Source organism: Solea solea, chromosome 4 (genome assembly GCF_958295425.1).
Source record: "Solea solea chromosome 4, fSolSol10.1, whole genome shotgun sequence".
Lineage (NCBI taxonomy): Eukaryota > Metazoa > Chordata > Actinopteri > Pleuronectiformes > Soleidae > Solea > Solea solea.
Window position 1 is genome coordinate 24,846,922 of NC_081137.1, and position 22,104 is coordinate 24,869,025.

The 22,104-nt window shown below is 42.0% G+C and overlaps 3 protein-coding genes and 1 long non-coding RNA gene across 4 annotated transcripts; 2 read left to right on the forward strand and 2 right to left on the reverse strand.

Moving 5' to 3' along the window:
• The first annotated feature begins 401 nt into the window (after positions 1–401).
• LOC131458371 (uncharacterized) lies at positions 402–2,414 on the forward strand. Its single transcript, XR_009240083.1, has 3 exons — positions 402–1,186; positions 1,544–1,639; positions 2,334–2,414. It is a non-coding gene; the product is annotated as an uncharacterized LOC131458371 (long non-coding RNA).
• Positions 2,415–3,268: 854 nt separating this feature from the next.
• snrnp35 (small nuclear ribonucleoprotein 35 (U11/U12)) lies at positions 3,269–4,694 on the reverse strand. The gene has a single exon (XM_058627423.1). It carries the CDS (start codon positions 4,242–4,244, stop codon positions 3,543–3,545), a length of 702 nt encoding a protein of 233 aa, XP_058483406.1. The 5' UTR covers positions 4,245–4,694; the 3' UTR covers positions 3,269–3,542.
• Positions 4,695–4,936: 242 nt separating this feature from the next.
• bud13 (BUD13 homolog) lies at positions 4,937–7,984 on the reverse strand. The gene is made up of 10 exons (XM_058627422.1): positions 7,833–7,984; positions 7,604–7,691; positions 7,181–7,265; positions 6,890–7,099; positions 6,339–6,616; positions 6,140–6,248; positions 5,886–6,024; positions 5,603–5,784; positions 5,437–5,518; positions 4,937–5,243 (listed from the first exon to the last, which is right to left on the reverse strand). The coding sequence occupies exons 1-10, from the start codon at positions 7,970–7,972 to the stop codon at positions 5,150–5,152; spliced, it is 1,407 nt and encodes a 468-aa protein (XP_058483405.1). The 5' UTR covers positions 7,973–7,984; the 3' UTR covers positions 4,937–5,149.
• Positions 7,985–12,191: 4,207 nt separating this feature from the next.
• On the forward strand, positions 12,192–21,815 carry nectin1a (nectin cell adhesion molecule 1a). Its single transcript, XM_058627421.1, has 10 exons — positions 12,192–12,557; positions 16,696–16,808; positions 16,991–17,249; positions 17,633–17,750; positions 17,839–18,020; positions 18,116–18,233; positions 19,437–19,588; positions 19,665–19,797; positions 19,889–19,952; positions 21,149–21,815. Exons 1-10 carry the CDS (start codon positions 12,506–12,508, stop codon positions 21,467–21,469), a joined length of 1,512 nt encoding a protein of 503 aa, XP_058483404.1. The 5' UTR covers positions 12,192–12,505; the 3' UTR covers positions 21,470–21,815.
• Positions 21,816–22,104: the final 289 nt, after the last annotated feature.

Below are 22,104 nucleotides of genomic sequence, written 5' to 3' on the forward strand. Positions count from 1 at the left end.
TACTATGGGAACGGGAGACTCCTGCTGGCGCGAGCTAAAATCAGTTAGCCAAATAATCATCAACCTTATTATAATAACAATAATAATAATATAACTAATATCAATAATAATAATAATTATTGACATTATTTATATTATTCTTATTATCAATAACAATTTGCATAATCTGCACTGTAAATAATAATAATTATATTATTATTACACAATTATAGCAAAAACACAACAGTTATACAATATATAAGTTTGTATTCATTCAAAATATGTATTCATAGGATGGCTGTAGAGTAAATATTCGTAAATATTAGTAAAAAATATTCAAGTTACAACTCTGTAAGACTGAATCAGTCACATCACAGAGTAATGAAATCATGTACTTATAAAGTTTACTTTATAAAAATGCACGTTTATAGTATTTGTAAGAGGTGTGTTTAACGTGTTGTCATAATATTAAAAGGCACAAATAATGAACGAGTGTTCTGTGTGTTTTGTTTTATCTGACTGCCGCTGTCACTCACTGTGTCACAGTCATTCTCAGAAACAACTGTCACACATCAGATTGAAATGATGTCATAGAGTAAATGATCTGGCCGTGGTTTTATCCCCAGACTCAGACACTGAGTCCAGCAGTAAGAGCAGAGCATTGAAACCACTGAATAGACACGGTTCCTCCTCTGTGTGTGTGTCACTAAACACAGTTTATCACATTTATCTCGTTTATAATCATCAGAATTGTTCAACTGCTCGTACTTGAGTCACTGAAACAGAGCTTCTCCACATGACCTCTTAAAACTGTTCAACTGTTAAAGTGTCAGCTCTCTGTCGCTGGTCCAGCTCCTCCATTGTCTCAGTCGCTAGCTACTGTATCTGTCAGTCACTGCAGAAGAATAGGTCGCCATGACAACTGCAGCAAACAGGTTTCCAGTAGCTCTGATGCACAAAACACACGGAGCAGAGAGATGTAGACAAAGTGCAGCCCACGCACATGAAAGGTAAGCAGCGCACACAGTTACTCTCCTCTCACATATTTATGGATGTTTTTCAAACTTCCTGCTGCGACTGATGTTTGAATGTGCTCAGTGACACAGGAACACAGAGGAAATGTTCACTGTAAACCATCAACCTCCACGCTGCCATGATTTATTTCTGCGTGGTCGACCGTACAGAGGGGAGCCGCCGACCGTGGCAGGTAAAGGTTTATTCAAATACCACCATTTAAGCAATAACATCAGTCTAGTTCCAAATAACAATGATCACAATTCCTGCAAATTCAATCTTAATGGACAAACAAAAGCAGCCTGAATACAAATACACTGTATACAGAGATCATTCGTGTTCAGGGTCACTGTGAGTTAACTGGAATTAAAGTCTCCAAAATATTATGTTAAAAACACATTTTTGCCTCCTCACAATGACACAGCTGAAAATGAAGGGAAAAGGTTTTGGTGACTTAAGTTTGCACTGATATTTATCACAGTAGTACTTTAATATTCAGTTTTATCAACACAAATATTTTGTGTGGTTTCACGACGTACTTTGTTTTCAGGGTTTCTCCTGTACCCGGACACTCCGGCTAAAATGGAGACCACGTCCCGCGAGGCCTTCTGCTTTAAAGTCGTCCCACAACAAGTCAGAGGCAAAGGTTTGCAGCTTTATCTCAGTCTGGAGACAAAAGTCACGTAATCTCTAATCTGTGAACGCGTCAGGGCGGAGACTTCACTTTAACAGTGTGTACTGTGTGTGTGTCATTATAGTCAGATTATAAAATATTATTAAAATGTAACATTCAAGGCCAGCTGCTGTTGTAGGCGAACACTCACCGGCCACACAGTCGGTGCAGGTGTGGTCGTCTGCTGCTGTAACCAAACACCACAGCGTTAAACTTGTGCATCTATAAATGTTTGTCCTTCTCTGACCTCTGACCTCTGACCTCTGACATTTACTGCTCACTGTGTATTTTCTCTTTCTGGACTAAAATCACATCAGATCAGCCGTTTGTGAAACAACGGTCACACACAGAGTGATTTGAATCACTCTCTGTTTCCTGCCTGTTCTGATGCTCGTGTCAGCACGTCGACGTGATGAACTGTAGATGAGATTGTCTGATTACATAATTGCAGCAGCTGCAGAATATGGACTGTGAATTAACAACAGTCATAATAATTGTGTTGAAGTGATTATTCGTATTAAGATTAATAAAGTAGAGCTGAGGTAAACACTGAATCATAACGTCAACAATCACACACTAGGGTATTTTTTTAAATATCATTTCAAATGTCTCTTCAGATAAAAATGTGATATTTCTTTTTTTTTTTAAATCACATTTGTGAACAAAGCTCCAGGAAATCATATAACTGAGAACACACTGCAGGAGTCTCACTGTCGTCATCCAAGCAGCAGCAGCAGCAGCAGCAGCAGCAGCCGCAGCAGGGACAGCAGGGACAGCAGGGACAGCAGGACAGACGGTGAAAGAGGACAGACAGCAGTGTCTCTTGAACCAGACGCAGCACAGATGCAGTCTCAGTATCAGAAGGACTTTCCTCCTCCATCCTGCTGCCGCAGGAGAACACCTGTCCTCCCACCGCCAGACAACATCGGCATCAACCCGGCCTTCAGGTGAGAGCGACTGTCAACAACACCAGAGGATCACAGTTCATGAAGAGAGCAGCTCATCATCATCATCATCATCATCATCATCATCATCATCATCGATGTCTCTGTTTTCACAGGATCGACTTTCACACGGTTCAAAGAGAAGCTTTCCCTGGTTGGTCCAAGGTGAAGCCGCAGGCGTGACCTCGCAGGCGTGACCTCGCAGGCGACAGCAGACTAGAAGCAGTCTCACCTGGACAAACAAGCACAGCCTCTGACTGAGAGGATTAGTGCGTCTGAGAAACTGTGTGCAATCTTTACCTGTTTCTGGCTGACATTACTAAGATAAACCCATCAAAGTTATGTTATTTCTTATGTCTTCTCTCACAAACAGCACTGGAACCCATAATTATATTCTTACTCAGGTCACGTGTGTTTTGAGGAATCTCTACTTTACTTCTGAAGTAATGAGTGAATTTTCCAGCAGCAAGAATAAGATTGACATGTTGTTATGATGACATCACAAAGTGTCCTCGCAGTGTGATGTCATCATCATATGTGAAGCATTTATCGCACCTGTGTTCTTATTTCTCTCTGTGTTTTGTAGTCGTCCTGTTTGCATTTTTCAAATATGTGCGATTGGAATTGTGTGGAAAAACAAACAAAGTGAACAAAAACGTTTTCGTCCAAAACAAGATGGTTTTAATGTTGGCAGCTTTAAAAATGCTAATGTTTGTTTCCATGTAACGATGAATATTCTACACGGACCACGTGATACTAGGGCTGCAATGATTCAACGATATAAACTGATTATTAAACTAATCACAAATGTCTCAGTCTCGAGCTGATGGACTGATGACGTGGTCTCACAGGCTGTGGACTCTTTGTTGTGGATCAGTCTCAAAATGTGCAAACACAAGCCCTGAAACTCGTCCCCACATCTGTCCCAGGTTTCATCTTCTGTCCCGGTGTCTGCTCCTGCTCCTGTCCCGGTGTCTGCGCTCGTCCCTCTGCCTGTCTCTGTCATCTCTCCTCCCTCTGCTGCCCCACTCAGCGTCCCTGTGTCGGTCTCTGTCCTCCCGGTCCCTCGCTGCTGGTCTGTCCCACTCTCTCCCTCCACCTGCCCCGCGCTCTTGAGCCTGGCAGACGCCGAGGTTGATGGGCTTACGGAAGGGTCTGTCCCTGCCGCCGAACCGCAGCTGTCCCGACTCCTTCTTCCCTCCCAGTCCGCCGCCGAGCCGCCGAGGCACCCATCCTGTGAGAGTCCTCTCCTGTTCAAAGTCCACGAACACTTCGTGCTGGTCCACCACCAGTTTGTTAGCGTCCCGTCGAGCCCGGACCACGGAGCGTTCCTCTTTATATTCTATGAACGCGTATCTTTTAGAGAAGCCGGTGACGATGTCCCGGACCAGCCGGAGCTGCTTGATGTCTCCGTACTTGGAGAAGACCTGGTGCAGCTTGTCCTCGCTCGTCTGTGGGTTCAGCCGCGCCACTAAGAGCGTGAGCAGCGGGTCTCCGGTCACGCCTTTGTTGGGCTTGTAGCGGGCACACATCGCCCTCCATACCGCGCGGTCATGAGGCTCCACGTCTGTGCCGTCGATGCTGCCGGCTTTTAGCGGGTCGTACAGCTTCGCTATGGGGTTCCAGTCCGCCATTAGACCCCAAATACAGTCACAGGAGGCGGCTTTGTTCTTCTTCCGCTCAGCGGTACGTCCACAAAAACATTCCGTAGAGAAACGGGTCCGTGTGATTTAAGGTTCCTACCTGCTCGAAGGTTCACTTTACAAGACTAACAGTGTTCGTCTTGTAATGGGTTGTAGCTTTTTATAATTTGAATAATAATGTGGTTTTAAAAAAACATATATTTAAATTTTTTTTTATCTTTTGTGAATATATTAAACTAGCAGGCAGGATCACAGGAAAAGTAGTTTAACATTCAGATGCATCACCAGGTGACTATCATTTCACTCTACCTGTCACTCTAACAGAGAGGTTAAGATAATATCTCTGAAACCTTTATGCCAACATTGACATGCTTTAGACTCTTTAAGGTTTAAACAGCAATGAGGAGAGTCTGCCCTGTTTTCACAAAGTCTCTGGACACTCTTTAATCTGACCCTGACCTGATTGATTTGACCCATGAAATGGAAAAAAAACATTACTACTACTAATAATATTATTACAGCCCAATCCAAATCATATTCCCTTCTGATGAGACCAACAAAGAAACTAAGGGCTTTCAACACACACTTTACAAATCAACAATTTAATAAAAGAGTGAAGACAGTGCTTTTACTGCTCATTGCATCAGTTATTACAAACCAGTAAAGACATTTTCACTACTATGTACAGTTGTTGGTAAATTATCAAGCTTTAATAATCTGATATCTGTTGTACAGACCACACTGTGGTTGAGCTTTGAGTGTCATGAAGACTAGAAAAGCACAATATAAATACAGAACTTTTACCATGACACTGCTTTGGAAAGGTCCATAATAACAACATGTCAGATGTGCCGAGTCAATATTCCACAGTCCAAAGCTTCCGCTCACCTCTGCCATTACATGTCCTCCACACTCCATTTATACGCTGCCTCCTGGACGGCTTTTTTATCTGCTATTCGCGTGTAACGTTTCTGCTCAAAACCGTTTGACCTGTGAGACACAAATAAATGAAGTGAGTTGTTAATTCTGTAATCACATCTTATGATACTCCCGAGCAAACCTCAATAAACCCACCCACCCCCACCCCCACACCCACACCCACAGTGTGTATGAGACATAAGAGAAACATATGATATAGTGTTCATATATTAATCCATCACAAATACACTGACTCTCACTGTACCTGTCAACTCCATCCCAGCGATAGCCCGGTGGGATATTGAAGCGGTTTGGAGGTGGTGTCGGGCCTTTATACTGAGGCTTTGCTGCAACACAAACATTAAATAGTTTATAAATGATCAGCAACTCGTTCACATCTGTCAGCTCACAGGCAAAGGAAAGGTTTATACCTGGAGTATTCGTGCTGCGAGCCTTTTTCCGCCTCAGCATCGCAGCCATAGGATCTCCCTCCCTTTCCTGCTCTCTCAACATACGGTCCAGATCCTCATCATCATGGTGACGTGCCAGTGGCTTCTGGGCTTCATGCAGTGCATACTCCATTTTCTGCTGATCCATCTCACCCTGGGCCAACCTACAAACATACTTTGACTTTGAATAATGGAGTAACCCTCTTACTGTGGAGACAAGCACCAGGATTCTGCACAAAAATGTGAAAATAGTACATGAATTCACCCTCTCCCCCACTGAGCATATTTCTCATCCTTTGCTGCTTTTTCTCCAGCTTTCTTCTTCTGTTCTTCTCTCTCCACGTCCAGATCTCTCCTCTTACCACTCTTGTCTCGAAACACAGTCTGGGCATTGCGGGATTCGTCTGTTCAAAGAAGAACAATATGGTAAATAATGTCTTTTGAGTGAGGTCCAAAGAAATAAGTAAACATTTGAAATATGCATAGATGATGTGATTTTGAGAGAAAAGCTGATCCCACCTTCCAATGGCTGGTTGTGTCTTTCTCTTTGTCGATTCTCTTCCTTCTCTTTCCTCAAAACATCTCCTGAAACCAGACCGGCCTTTCCACCAGAGAGCATCCTGGGTCCCTAAGAAAACAACAGAAAAAAGCTATTATAAAACATTAAAATGTAAGAGAAGAAAAAAAAAAAAGATATTAGACTAAACTAATTTCTCACCTGTGACTGTCCAGGTCTACGAGGTGGTGACAGATCTCCATCTGAGTCCTTTCCATCGTGTGGTTGCCTCCTGGGTGGAGACTGATCAGAGTCAGAGTCTCGTCTTGTTTTCGAGTGTTTCCTCGGAGGAGATTGATCGGAGTCAGCAGCTTCTGCCTTCTGTGACTTCTTCCGTGGTGGCGACTGATCAGAGTCTGAGCCGTGCCTGTTCTGAGCCCGATGATCCGGTGGATGCTTTTTACTTGATGATCTGGGTTTTCTTCTGATGGGGGAGGAATCTGACAAACAAAATAATGACTTAGTACAATTAGGCAAGTTGTAAAGTGGGGGATGAGAAAACAATATTAGGCTCCATGTAAAAAGATTTATACATTTTCACATTTCACTGCAATGATTTGCTTTAATAAAGTACAAGATTTCTAATGCACTCAACAAACAATGTGATAGATATCAACAGGACAGACTGGTTTTGGAGAGTCTTGTGGTTATTGAATTTCTTTTAATCACCTTAAAAAAATAAACAACATTCAACTTAAGATATTGCTTCTCACCTTTACTTTGTATCTTCCCTGATTTCCCTGAATGCTGCCCTGGAGGCGACAAGTCTGGAGAGTCGTTGCGAGCTCTTCTGAGAGGGGATACATCTGGAGAGTCGTTGCAAGCTCTTCTGAGAGGGGATACATCTGGAGAGTCGTGGCGAATCTTTGACGACAGTTCTTGCGAATCATGTTGACTACCGATTGTGTCTTCATCTTCATCAGCTATGAGAAAAAGACACTTAAGGTAAGTAACAATCTTTCTCAAACAGATATCATATCCACATCTTTTACAATATCAATTACCTCCAATCACTTTCCACCTGTTGCTAGTTCTGAAAGCTTCCAGCAGTTGGATGTCATCTGGTCGCTCATCAATCACTTCAGCTATCTGAGAAGAACAAGCAATGGCAATTCATCAAGAAGCAGGTAATGGGATAATATAAATGTGACTGATGTCATCGAAAATTAGAAAACAAAAGCTTTAAAAACTCTGTTGTACTGAAGCATCATAAGCACAGTTTATAACTCATATATATATATCTTATGACAATATGTAAATACATTTGGATATTAAGGAAATGTACATAGCTTTAGTGAAAATAATAAATTGTCAGCTCATGGTCTAAAGGATTGTTTAATCTACAGTAGCTCGGTCCAGCTTCTCATCTGTTGTTAAATATTTAAATCAGAGCACGTTTAAGGTTAAAATAACTCGAGCTTTCTCACCACCGGCGCTTCGTCTTCTTCCTCTTCAACCTCCTGCTCCTCTTTCATCATCTGTTTCCAGTCGATGTCATCGTCCACTATCTTCAGTCTTAAATAAAAGTAAGACATTAAGTCAGTTTTTAAAAGTATGGAGACACCGCCACTAGCATAGCATAGCATAGCACAACACACACACACACACGGAGGATTAACGGGGAAAGAGCGTGTTAAAACGACAGCAGCCTCTCACCCTCTCTCTGGAACTTTACGACGTTTCTTTTTAATCTTCCCTTGTGACTTCTTGTCGTCTTCACCAGCAGATAAATAGCGTTTTAAGTATTCTGCTTTAGAGAGCTCGGCTCCTTTAGTGCTACCAGGAAAGGCCGCCATTTTTGTTTTCCCACATCTACGGACAGCGCGGAGGGTCAAAAATGTCGAGGCAGAAACTCGGCTCTGAAAAAACGTTCTGTAAATAAATCTTCTGTCAAATAATGATTTGTTTTAATTCAAAGAGCGAACGTGTGATTCAGTGACGTCATAGGCAGTATTCAAAATATAAATATTATTTCTTCCATATAAATTGTAATATTACAGCGTTTCACAGCCTTATACGGAAGATATACTACAACAACTACTACTGCTACTGCTGCTACTATAACTAATAATAATAACAACAACAGGGGTCACACATGGGGTCACCCACATCCAACTGTCCAATAATCTGACTTTAATCTCAGAATTCTGTCTTATTTATTGATTGATTTAATTGGATTTAATTCTAAATATGGGGCTGCATATTTCGGTTAATCATTTATTAAAACAATTTCTAAATAAATGTCCAACAATTCTGATCATCCATCAATCCATTTGTTGTTGATTTCTTCTTTTTAAATTAAAAGTCGTCTGATTCCATCTTCTTAAAAGTTTATGTTTCCACATGTTTGCTCTATTTCACAGTAACCTGAATAAACCTGTTGATATATTACACACGTTTCAGACTCATCAAATAGAGAATAATCAACACATTCATTGATGATCATATTTGTTAGTTCCTTCCCCTTTTTGGCCAAAACTCAACAGAAACAGATCCTTTAATGTCAGTGTGAGCATGTAACTATACACTTCATTAATTATGAATCTACATGAATGTTGATGTTAGAAGTGGTTACATCCTTTAGAAGTAAAGTCATGTTTGAGATCTTCACTTTTTTCAGGGAATCATTCGATGTTTGACTGAACAGCTGTGGCTGCTGAAGACTATTTATACTTTCTTTTTGCTCAGTTTCTGTAAGGTGCAGCTCCGTCCTTCCTTTGAGTGCAGTCTGATTTATAGCTGCGTCATACTTTCCCTTTTCTTATTGATTTGTTAAACTTAATCCACAGACTTGGCTTTTTCTCCTTCATCCTTCATCTGTTGAAGTCTCAGTCAGAGTTCCTTTGTTTTCACCACATCAGAGAAATGATCTCCACTGAAGTGTCATCACTTCTACTGTCAGCAGATCTGGTTTTACACGACACAACAGGTCATGAATGATGAGGATGATGATGATGATGATGATCAGGATGATGATGAGGATGACTGTTTCCCTTGTCGTAAACATAAACCTCTGGTTTGGGTTAACCCAGTTTCATGAACACTGAATCCACGTGTGATTTTAAACCACTTCTCTTTATTGAAAACAAACACTGCAGCTTTCAGACGTACACATTACACTGTATTTATTTATTCAGTGAATTTATACACATACAATAATATAATGTTTACTTTGTCCTTTATACATTTCTGCTGCGTCACCCTAACGTAATTGTCATTCTGTGTTAGAGAGCGTAAAGAAAACCGTCAGTATTATTTCAGTGCTTGTAGGAGGAAAGAAGTGAAGCCTAGGGTTTCATGCTGTGTAATATCTGGTGCTAATGTTGGGATGGTGTATGGGTGTGGACAGACAGACAGACAGACAGACAGACAGACAGCCAGTGAGGCATGGTCAGATATGTGTGTGTGTGTGTGTGTGTGTGTCTCTTTAGCTTTGACAGTGATAGAAGAAGAAGAGCAGAGAAACAATCCAGACGCAGGAAGTCTTCAGAAACAGACTGACAGCTGAACACGGGGCCAGTTGGTCTGCAGAGAATGAAAAGACCCATAATGTGACTGTGTAAACAGGTTTAGGTCCCCACAACATTAGTAATACCCGGACACACACACACACACACACACACAGTGTACCTACCTGCTTCCACGCTGATTCTGGCAGCCTTGCCGTTGATCTTGCACATGTAGGTGGTGTTGTTTCGGGCTGTGTCGGTGAAGCTGCTCAGGGTGAGTCTGTAGCCGTGAGGCTGCAGCGGCTCCACGTAGCTTTTGTCTTTGAACTGACTCTCTGCTGAAGAGCCCGACACGTTGGTGTTAATGAGCGACTCTCTGGTTCCAGACGACCAGGAGAACTCATAGCTGTCAAACTTGTTGGTCATGGCCTCGATCAGACAGTCCACCCTCAGGTCCCTGTCATCTTCAACGCACACAGAGATGGGTGTGACCTGGGTGTGTCCTGGGATCAGCAGCACTGAAGCAACACAGAGGAGAAAGAGCATTCTGTTCATATTCACTTTATTAGGATTTATTGATGAGTTTGAGTATTTCTTACCTCCCAGAACTCCAAACAGAGTCACACACACAGAACTGAGCATGATGGAAAATCACCCATCCAACAACTGTACGAGAAAAAGAGAGGACAAATATGATGAAGAGGAATCCACAGAGATCCAGACAAAGTCAAGCTTTGTTAATCCATCGACTCGTCTCTGTTCGAGCTGCGAGTGAGGTCATGGCATCAGGATATGATGAGCAACTGAAAACAAGACTGAAGCAGAGCAAACAAACCAAAGCATCATGAAATCCACCTGTGGACGTAATCCAGAGTGAAGACGACACATCACACTGTCCCTGACACTGTCCCGCATCTATTCATATGCCATACATTTTACACAATATAAATGCATAGACTCAACTGTATATTACTGAACTACAGTCATCCCAGGCTCTGCCTGCAGTCTGTCTGTCTGCCTGTCTGTCTGCCTGCAGTCTGTCTATCTGCCTGCTTCTGCCTGGTTCGAGCACATTCTTCATGGTCCTGACTGAAACCCTGGTCTTGTCTCTGACTGTGATCGTGTGTCACTCACCTCCTCTCAGCTGGTGTTGTCGTCTTCAGTGAGCGCCTCTGCACAGCATCACACGTCTGAGCTGCGGTGGGAACAACACACACATTTGGAGGGAGAGTGGGAGTTACTGAAGGTGGAGCAGAGAGTGCTGATTGGTCCGTCTCCTCTGCAGTGTCTGACGAGGACACAGAGCAGCCAGGATTGCTGAGGCAAAACTTCATGTCATGGTTTTTTATTTTTTTGTTTGCCAGTGGGATGTAATGACCTCATTTTCTTTCCTCCCTCCTCTTCTCACCTTCATCCCCTTTCCAGAACTCTCCTCTCGGCCTCTGTGTGATGATCCTCTGTCTCTGAGTCTTCCTGTTCTGTACTCTTGCTGCTTGTCACTGAACACTTCCTGCAGATAAAGGATGAAATGATGTCTTTCTGTTTGAGAGAATGCTGTGATTGTATAAATGAATGTCATCACAGAGGAATGTCATGCACTTGCTGGAATGTTTTCAGCACTGTCATCCTGACCGTCGCTCACTGACGCCACCTGCAGGCAAACAGAAAAGAAAGCAAACAGAGTCACCACTAAGTGTCAGTGTTGGACTGTGTGTTGGACATGAGTGTGACCCACAGAAGTGTCATCATCACGTAAAGTACAAGCATGACGTCATATTATATATATATCTATGTATCTGTGGAAGGACAGACTGTAAGAAGTGACTTCACATCATTGACACAGACACAATATCACGTCTCCTGACATGGACACAATCCTGTTATTATGTTTGCTGCTCGTCAAACACACGTGTTATTGTTCCTCCTACATCATTGTTCTCTCTCTCTTTCTCTCCTGTCTACACACACACACACACACACGTTCAAACATATAAGGCAGACTATTCTAATTTATATTATTTATTTCTCCTTTTATTCATATTATTTAGTATCACGGAGAAAGAAAGAAGGTCATGTGCACCATTTAAATATGTTGCTGACGTGTCTCACACATGTTATTGATTTATTGTTAATGAAAACACGACTGAGACACAAGGTAAAACAAACTTGACTCACCGGTCAAATCTATGAAATCTTTGTCATAAACAGAAATGTAACTTAATAAATAAAATAACACCCTTTTACAGAACAGCACATCAAACTGTCTCTACCTCCAACTTGTGTTAGATATAAAAATCTAAACTAGACGAAACAGGAAAAACTCGTCTGTTTTTTCATTTTATTTTGAAAATCAAATGAACAGTTTGTTATCTGTTCATTTTTCTTTCTTTCATTTTGAAAAACGAATGATTCTACATCCATAAATCTAATGTGAATCTGTGCATCATTGGTGGCACCAGGGTTCCTGATTCCTGTATCTACGCCCCTGTCTGCTCCTGACTGAGTAGATTGAGATCCATCCTGTCTCCTCCTCTCCTCTCCTGCCTCCTCCTGTGTTGAGCTCAGCTCAGCCTCCACTGACACAGAGAACCGTCGGGTTCAGCCAATCTCAGTGATAATCTGTGCACGCGTTAATCTGCTTAATCCCGAGCATCAGCCTCAGCCTCAGACTGTTGTCCTGCTGCAGCTCCGCCAACATTCAGCGGGAGGTCAGAAAGAAAAAGTGACCGACACAAGTTTTCACAGTGTGTGATGGACACCTGAAGATTCCTGAAGATTCCTGAAAGTTCCCGCTGCTGTGACGTCACTCCGGGACGAAGCGGTGGAGGAAACACGCGCACACCGGGAATATAACCACAAACAGGAGCTGGAAACTCTGGGATGGAAAACATGGGACTGTGGATTTTCCTCATTACAACCTGTGTTGTTCCAGGTAAACACACACACACACACACACACACACACTGTCAAATTCAGGAAGAAATAATCCACAAAAAGTATTATTACAGATGATCTCAGTACAGTGTTGTATACGAGTGTCCTTTAATAAGTGACACATTCATTTATATTCACCTATTTATCACATGAACATATATATCCTCACACGAGCTTCATCATCATCATCATCACTGTCATCATAAAAGCACCTGTAGTAAAATGTGATCCATTACCTTTAAAAACGATATTTTAAAAAGGGATGATTTTATTTATTATATGATTTCAAATGTGACATTTGTGTCTGATGTCAGATGACACTGATCTGAGTGTGGAAGTGAAATCACATCAGTTCAATCATTTCAAACAAAATGTCACTGTGTTCTCTCCCTGCCTGTGTGTGTGTGTGTGTGTGTGTGTGTGTGTGTACCATATGGATGTATGAGCTGCTGCATCTGCTCTGATTGCTTTTTTTCACCCACACACACAGTGTAGCAGTCATGTCTGCTACACTGTGTGTCTCAGAGTGGACGTGGACATTGTCTCAGTCTCTAACGTTGTTTTCTTCTCTGTCATTATTGGTTACAATGATTCTCTGGTGACACTGAAAAGACTGACTGAGAGATAATTTGAGGATAATCCAGGGTCCACAGCTGGAGCACACAGATGAAATAATCCAACACAAACACCCTGCTCTTCTCCTTCCTTACCCTTTCTTTTCCCTGTCATCCTCTTTTGTCTTTGTCCACTCTTTCCTTTAATTTCCAGCTGAAACAGACAAACAGACACAAGTCAAACCAATGAACTGAAGCACAAATCAAACAAAAACAACAGAGGGGATTACCACACACACACACACACACACAGCATCATATGTGTATATATATGTATAAGATATTTGCTCTGGTTTCGATGATCGTGTTACACCAGGAACAACAATATATCAATAAACCTCTAATTTTTAATATAATAATAATAATAATAATACTAGATCACAATACATTTCTTCAGTATTAATGTATTATCATGTAATAAATATTTATTCTCCGTCCATGTCCCAGAACACAGATGCAGCAGAAGCAGTTGTCATAATCCTGTGAGCTGAACAGCAGCCACACACACAGTCACACAGATTACACACACACACACGTGTATACAGTCTCTCTCTTCTGTCTAAGGTTTCCTTACATTATAAATCACACACACACTGCGTGTAATCCCAGATCAATCACAGATTGAAACAGTTAATCTCTCCTTTCTCATCTTTCTCTCTGTGGTTGTCATTTTCTCATCGACTGCCTCCTCCTCCTCCTCCTCCTGTGAAGTTAGACAATGTTTATTTAAACTTTAAAAGTTGGTCCCTGGATTAACAGCAGCACTGCAGACATACAGACAGACATACAGACAGACAGACAAACAGACAGACAGACAGACAGAGACTTGGTAACAGGTGATTGTTGTTATCTTCTGCATACATTATGTTCCGATTAAAAGTCACATTTAAAGATTAAACAAACATCTTACATTTCATTTGTGCACAGTGTAGTATAATAATGTAGAGTGTGTACAAATAAAGCTGTGCAGTGTGAGACACGGTCAGTGACCTCACACTCATTCAACTCAACAGAAGGAAATCCTTTACAGGAAGTAAAGAAAAAGTCAAACAATATCACCATTGTGTTCACATCATGCCGTTTTACCACCGTGTGGCTGTTTATGGATTATTGTCAGGAGGACGGATGAGGTCACTTCCTGTAGTCTGTGAGACACAGGGACAGGAGGACAGGAGGACACAGAGCAGCATGGACTCTTCACCTAAAGCCTGTAATGAGTTTATGAGCAGAGCTCAGTGGAGGAGAATCTGCAGCTCCACTCTCTGATGTTTTCATTTGATCTTTATTATAATTATAAATGTCTGTGTGTAAATGTGTAAAGATCTGATCTTCAGTGACAGTGAAGGTCGTAAAGGTGTGATTTCAGTCATGTCAAATTGTGTTCAAGCATCAGAGATTAAATATCATTTAAACACATACATGCAGTTTGGATTGATCAAACTCAGGGTTGGTTTGTTTGGCCTGAATAAAAAAAAAAAAATCATATCTCAGAGTTTATGATAAAAAAACAAGAACATTTTCCATGATCCAAGTGTCCTCTTCATAAAAGAGTTTAACGACTTATTTGTCATCAATTATAATTCAGATAAAGTGTTTTTTGTGATTGTGAGCTCTTCATAAAATCATAAAATCATAAAATCATAAAATCAGTCTGGTGCTGTCACACAGATGCACTTTCATTTCCTAAATGCTCTAATCTACTTACACACACGCGTGCACACACACACACACACACACACAGTATAAAGCTATTAAACTGTTGTAGTAAAGTCCGCTCACTGATATTGAGGTTTATGAAGATGTTTTTAAACTTGTATTTGCAGGTTTACAGTGTGTAGCTGCTGAGGATGATGATGATGAAGCTGAGTATGAGGATGATGAAGCTGAGTATGAGGATGATGATGATGAAGCTGAGTATGAGGATGATGATGATGAAGCTGAGTATGAGGATGAAGCTGAGTATGATGATGATGACGATGAAGCTGAGTATGAGGATGATGATGATGAAGCTGAGTATGAGGATGAAGCTGAGTATGATGATGATGACGATGAAGCTGAGTATGAGGATGATGATGATGAAGCTGAGTACGATGAAGCTGAGTATGAGGATGATGATGATGATGAAGCTGAGTATGATGATGATGACGATGAAGCTGAGTATGATGATGATGATGAAGCTGAGTATGAGGATGAAGCTGAGTATGATGATGATGACGATGATGAAGCTGAGTATGAGGATGAAGCTGAGTACGATGAAGCTGAGTATGAGGATGATGATGAAGCTGAGTATGATGATGATGACGATGAAGCTGAGTATGAGGATGATGATGAAGCTGAGTATGATGATGATGACGATGAAGCTGAGTATGAGGATGATGGAGCTGAGTATGAGGATGATGATGATGAAGCTGAGTATGAGGATGATGATGATTAAGCTGAGTATGATGATGATGACGATGAAGCTGAGTATGATGATGACGATGAAGCTGAGTATGATGATGACGATGAAGCTGAGTATGATGATGACGATGAAGCTGAGTATGATGAAGCTGAGTATGAGTATGATGATGACGAAGCTGAGTATGATGATGATGAAGCTGAGTATGAAGATGACGATGAAGCTGAGTATGATGATGATGATGATGAAGCTGAGTATGAGGATGATGAAGCTGAGTATGAGGATGAAGCTGAGTACGATGAAGCTGAGTATGAGGATGACGGTGATGACGATGAAGCTGAGTATGATGATGATGATGAAGCTGAGTATGATGATGATGATGATGATGATGAAGCTCCATGTTCTCACACTGTCAGCTTTTATAAAAGTTCAAAGACTCTTTAGTTGTGCACGAACATTTAAGTCTAAATAAAACACTGTAATCTCTTGGATTAATGTCACTCCTCTATATTTTGTGTTCATGGATTGTTGAGTTGATTCCAGGTCACATGCTCATCATTATCATTATTATTATCATAATGATAATGATAATGATAATGATAATGATAATAATGATGATTTCAGTTCAGTTTGTGTGTATCTCTCACACAGTGTGGCCTGTTTTATTTCATTGATTGATTTGAAAGCTTTTAGCAAAGTGAACCTGAGTTTAATGTCTGCTGGGTCAGCCCGAGGTGTTTATTATGGGCTGTTTCTGTCTGCAGAGCAGAGACTAAAACACTAATGACTGAACTATTAATCGATCATGGAACATGGAAATATTAGACGACATGATCTTTGTGGGTTACAAACATATACTGTACAATAATAATTAGAATTAGAACAAGGAATCTTGTTTAAATGGAACTGTTAATAACTAAATAACTAATAACTTCTACATAAATGATTAAATATGATGAAGTTAACGCACGTTCACAGAGTGTGGATTAGTTAAAGGATCAGTGTGTCAGTGAGAACAGCGTGTTTATTTATACCTCTCTCTAATCCACGACCTTTGACCTGAGCTCACCTCTCACCTTCCTGCAGCTTCACAGTCTCAGAGTGTGATGATTTAAATCCTGCAGGAGTCCAGAGTCAGACTGTGGAGATGGACGATGGGAAGTGGGCGTTTGTCGGCTCAAAGGTGGATCTCCGCTGTCGCTTCATCAACAGTTCTCCACCTGTCAAAATCTCACAGGTATTTAATCCACTGTGTGAAACCTCATCTATGTTTGTGTTGCATTGTGTTAGTAGTTGTACTTTTTACTCTTTAACGTAATAACACACTCACACATGACTCATGTCCTCAGGTTTGACTCAGTTAACGACTAATCACCTGTGTGTTGTGTGAAGTTCACTCACCACTGTTCACTCTTGAAGGTCACATGGCAGAAACTGGTGAACGGCACCAAGCAGAACGTGGCCATCGCCAACCCCTCCCTCGGCGTGTCTGTGGCCCCGACCTACAGGGACCGCGTGACCTTTAAGAACGCGGCGGTGAGGCGACGAACTCCGACCCTCGAGGACACCACCATCACCTTCTCCTCGCTCCGCCTCGCTGACGAGTCCGCGTACATCTGTGAATACACCACGTTCCCCGCTGGGAACCGAGAGAACACTGTGAACCTCACCGTCTACGGTGAGACACTTTCTCACTTTGAGCTATAGTTGTTTCTTTGTTGTCTTTGACGTCGCGCTCATGGCTCTTCAGTGACGACACTCTCTGACCAATCAGAGGCCGGCAGTCTGATGACGAGCAGGAAGTAACAAAAACAGCAGGTTCCAGGTTCTGTCACTGATGGAGAACCCTGCGCTGAGGATTGTGGTGGAAAAGTCCACTGTGTGTGTGTGTGTGTCCATAATGAAACTGGTAACTCTGGTGTCAGAGGTCAGGGTGATACTTGTTGAGTGATTAGTTCTCTTCACAGTTCCTTGTAAAACATTTATGTTTCATAGATAATGCTGATGTTACTGTTAATGAAAGAAAAATAACCTCGTCTCTGTTCATTTTCATTCCCTCAGTTCGTCCAACGACTCGGATGAGTCTGTCCACGCCCACTCTGGTGGCTCGCTCGTCCAACCTGAGGACGCCTGTGGCCAGCTGCATCTGTGCCAACGGGAAACCAGCCGGTGTCATCAGGTGTGGACGTGGATGTGGTTTCACTGTAGCTTCACTGACGTCATAGTTAAGACTGTGTGTGAGACACTGGTTCCTCTGCTGTGAGCAGGTGGGAGACAAAGGTTCCAGGAGAAGTGTCCACTCGGGAGTTCAGAAACTCAGACGGGACGTTCACTGTCCACAGTGATTACATCCTGGTGCCGAGCAGAGAAACTCACAGGGAGACGCTGACGTGCGTCACCACCTACAACGACGAGGTCTTCACTGACAGCCTCACTCTGGATGTTCAGTGTGAGTCTCTTCATTCTGTGAGATTCACTGTTTTTACCTTTGTGTGCTTAGAAGTGACAATTAACTGTGTGTGTGTGTGTGTGTGTGTGTACCAGATGAGCCGGAGGTTTCAGTGGACGGGTTTGACGGGAACTGGTATCTGAACCGAGAGAACGTGGAGCTGAGCTGCACGGCCGATGCTAACCCGGCTGTTTCTCTGTATCAGTGGAGACTGTGAGGAAACTTTCACCATATTAGAAACACTGTAATCATGTTTAACACTGAGAGAGGCTGTAAAGTCAAAGGTCAAAGGTCAAAGGAGCAGGTGGACAGGATGGAGAGCAGGAAACGTGATGAATGTGTGTATTTATACAGCTGATGAGACACAAACTGACATTCACTTCATTAAATAAGTGAATGATTTTAGTATTTATATATGTTGATATGATGATGTGCCAGCAAACATAAACATAAAGCATCTGAACTCACGTTTGTCTAAATCTTTGTTTATGATCTCTGAACTAGGGCTGGGTGGACCGATCTAAAATATCGATAGTATCGATACTAACGTTGGTATTGGGTATTGATCGATACTTGTGTGATGAGATCGATTCTTAAGTACAACTCCAGGCATTTACAGAGTGACTTCACTCATGCTCCATTAGCCCCTCCCCTTTACTCTGCTGCCAACCCCCTCCCCCCTCCACTGCAACATTCACTCACTCACTGCGAGGTGAGCAGTGCACTGTTGTGGCTGCGCGATGGCAGAGTGGAAGAGGAGCGCGAGGTTTTTTACAGCTGTAAATCAAACCACTGCAGCCTGCGATGTTTGCCATGTTGTTAATTGCAAAATGCAGATTACCACCCAAAAGGGAAATTTAAGTTTTAAGTTTTCTTTAAACATTTCTGAATTTCTTAATAAAAGTATTTTTATTTTTCTGACAGTAATTGCAACATACCTGAGAAAGGCAGGTCAGTTAGTAAGTGAGAAAAGAAGCTCAATAAAACAGAAAAATTAAAACAATATTTCTGAGTGACTTAATAATAGTATTTGCCTGAAAACTTTGTTTTATTATCATCATAAACTTGATTAAATAAAGGAAAACTTTATTAATTAAATAATCATGAAAATTCAAGTTTTCAGTCAAATTTGCATATTGATGATGCATGCACTTAATAAATTATGATACATTGCTCTCCCCTACACAAAAGTAGATGGTAGTAGTAAAAAGTATCGGTATTGGTATCGGCAATACTGGCCCTGTATTTACTTGGTATTGGATCGATACCAAATTTTGCAGTATCGCACAGCCCTACTCTGAACATGACGAGAGGTTCAGAACGTCTTCAGTTTCAGTGAAGTGTCATCTGTGCAGACTGCTCTTTCAAAACTCCTATAATTATGATGAAGGATTCATTTATATTGTGTTGATGCAGGATCAACGGCTCCATACCGAGCAGCGCTGAGATCCGTGACAGCGTGCTGAGCTTCAGAGGTCCGGTCACGTACGAGCTGCAGGGAACGTACGTTTGTGACGCCACCAACAGCATCGGGACGCAGTCGGGCTCTGTGGACGTCAGCGTCATAGGTGCACGATAATCACCGTCACTGATGTTTGCTTCAGGACTTACTTTAAATAATGCTGCTGTTTTGTGTTTTTGTAGAAAAACCACTCCCACAGATTGCTACGAGTGACGTCATCAGTGTGATTGCGTTGTTACTGGCTGCCGGAGTGCTCATGGGCATCACCATCACGGTGCTGGTCCTCAAAATAAGAAGCAGAAAAGACGACTCCTTGTATGTCATCAACATTCCTCAGGTTTTCTTTGTCATGTGGTTTGTGGCGTCCTCTTCACATCATCTGTAATCTCCCTCACTCCTTCATCAGAAACACTTCACCATCCAGAAAACTGGCCCAGCCCATCAGGAAAAGACCAGGCGAGGACATTCAGGTAAGTGTTTGAATTGCTTCTGACAGCTCCACACATCCAATAATGCTGCAAGAAATGTTGAAGTTATACAAGGTTTTATAGATTATTATTATTATTATAATAGATGTTTGCACCTCATCTGGGAAGAGTCTAAGAGATTAGGAGATTAAAAGAGAGTCAGAGTAAAGAGACGGTGAACACGTCTCAGCAATAGCAGACTGTCAGTGACCTTAACGACCCGCTTTCACACCTGGACTCAGGTGAAACCAACAACCTGAAACTGGGTCAGAGGATGAAGGAACTGCTTTGTTAAACTCAACAAGTCTGGAGACAGAATTTCAGCCTCCAGAGACTTCACAGGATTCAGAGGCTTCAGAGACTTCAGAGACTTCAGAGACTTCAGAGGCTTCAGAGACTTCAGAGGATTCGTAGACTTCAGAGACTTCGATGATTCAGAGACTTTAGAGGCTTCAGAGACTTTAGAGGCTTCAGAGGCTTTAGAGGCTTCATAGGATTCAGAGACATCAGAGGATTCAGAGACTTTAAAGGCTTCAGAGACTTTACAGGCTTCAGAAACGTCAGAGACTTTAGAGGCTTCATAGACTTTAGAGACTTCAGAGGCTTCAGAGACTTTACAGGCTTCAGAGACGTCAGAGACTTTAGAGGCTTCAGAGACTTAAGAGACTTCAGAGGCTTCAGAGACTTCAGAGACTTTAGAGGCTTCAGAGACTTTAGACCTGGTTTTCCCACCACTTAGTCAGAACTAAAGCCTTTTGGATTAAACGTCTTTAAACTCAAGTCCAGTCTCCTGCAGCTCACTACAGAAGACGTTTCAAACATGGAGACATTGTCTTGTTTCATCTGTCAGGTAAAAAAACAAACATCAGCTGTTCTTTAATATCCTGTGTCTACTAAAGCTGCTACAGCTTCACGAGTTTCACGTCGTGGACAGCTGTGGTGTGTCATGGGTACTGCAGTTACTGTATACACTATATGTAGTATGTACCTACAGTATGTATTTAGGTATGTACAGTTGATCCAGTTGTATTTATTTTTCTAGTTAACCAGGTAAAGACAACAAGAGCGACCTGACCTGAGGTCAGCAACACACGTCATAATAAACACAAACTAAAACAGACAATAATGTACTAATGTAGGAGGAGTTAAAGACAGTTCCACACAGTGGTAAACTGTGACGTGTGGATGTTTCTCCACAGCATTCAGGGCGTTTTTACGAGGAGCTTCCAAACACAGCAGACTACGTGAGCTACAGACTGGCCTGTAACAAAGACGACTACCCTGAACCGTACTCTCCTCCTCTCAACCCTCCACTCTCGTTCCTGCCGCAGCAGCCGTACCATTCCTCACAACCCACCACCACCACCAACAACAGCAGCAGCTGCAACACGCCCAAAAACACCTTCTCCCCTCCTTCACACACGGCGGCCATCTTTAAATACCCGTCAGTACCAGGTCTGGCTCCTCCTCCTCCTCCAGGAGTGGCGGCGTACACGTTTCCTAAAGAACAGTACGTCTGAACGGTCAGACTGTCATAAACCTGGACGACTCTGGAAGTCAAAGACAGTTTTTCTCTGGTTTTGTCTTTCTTACTTTTGATTTTAGTGAAATGATGAATGAATGACTGTGAATGTTTGTGTTGATGTCGAGTCCTTACTTTACCTTTTATAAAAAATATAAATCATAAAAACATGATACTTTCCTACTGTCTGTGCACCTGTTACTGTTTTATATCACCACCGTTTTTATTGACTGAAGACATTTCTGTCCATTTTTAAATGTGATGTTTATATTTGTGGTAGCCGTGGTTTTTGTATTCACTGACACTGGTTGTTGGATGAACTGTAATTTAAATAAATAAACTTCACTGGACTGAAAACTCTCACATTATTCACGTTCAGTCATCAGAAGCTTACGGTTTCTATTTGACGACAGAACGTGTCCTCGTCCTCAGTCCTCGTCTCTGCCAGGTGAAGGAAACTGATCTGTCTTCTGCATTCATTCATTCATTCATGACAAAGGTCTCATGTTACACAGTCAAACAGTCCTCGACCTTCTCGGTTATCAAACTCATAAACACAAAGTCTTGCCTGCTTGTTGTGTTTAACCCAAAGCATCGCTGCAGATTTCTAAATCTTTATTTAATCCTAATCCC

Coding starts and splice junctions, on each gene's coding strand:
- snrnp35 (XM_058627423.1), bottom strand. CDS start 4,244: ATGGCGGACTGGAACCCCATAGCGAAGCTGTACGACCCGCTAAAAGCC.
- bud13 (XM_058627422.1), bottom strand. CDS start 7,972: ATGGCGGCCTTTCCTGGTAGCACTAAAGGAGCCGAGCTCTCTAAAGCA. Junction 6,617..6,889: donor AGGGAAGATACAAAGTAAAG/GTGAGAAGCAAT, acceptor TTTGTTTGTCAG/ATTCCTCCCCCATCAGAAGA. Junction 5,519..5,602: donor TCGCAGCACGAATACTCCAG/GTATAAACCTTT, acceptor TTTGTGTTGCAG/CAAAGCCTCAGTATAAAGGC.
- nectin1a (XM_058627421.1), top strand. CDS start 12,506: ATGGAAAACATGGGACTGTGGATTTTCCTCATTACAACCTGTGTTGTT. Junction 18,234..19,436: donor TCTCTGTATCAGTGGAGACT/GTGAGGAAACTT, acceptor GTGTTGATGCAG/GATCAACGGCTCCATACCGA. Junction 19,589..19,664: donor TGTGGACGTCAGCGTCATAG/GTGCACGATAAT, acceptor GTGTTTTTGTAG/AAAAACCACTCCCACAGATT.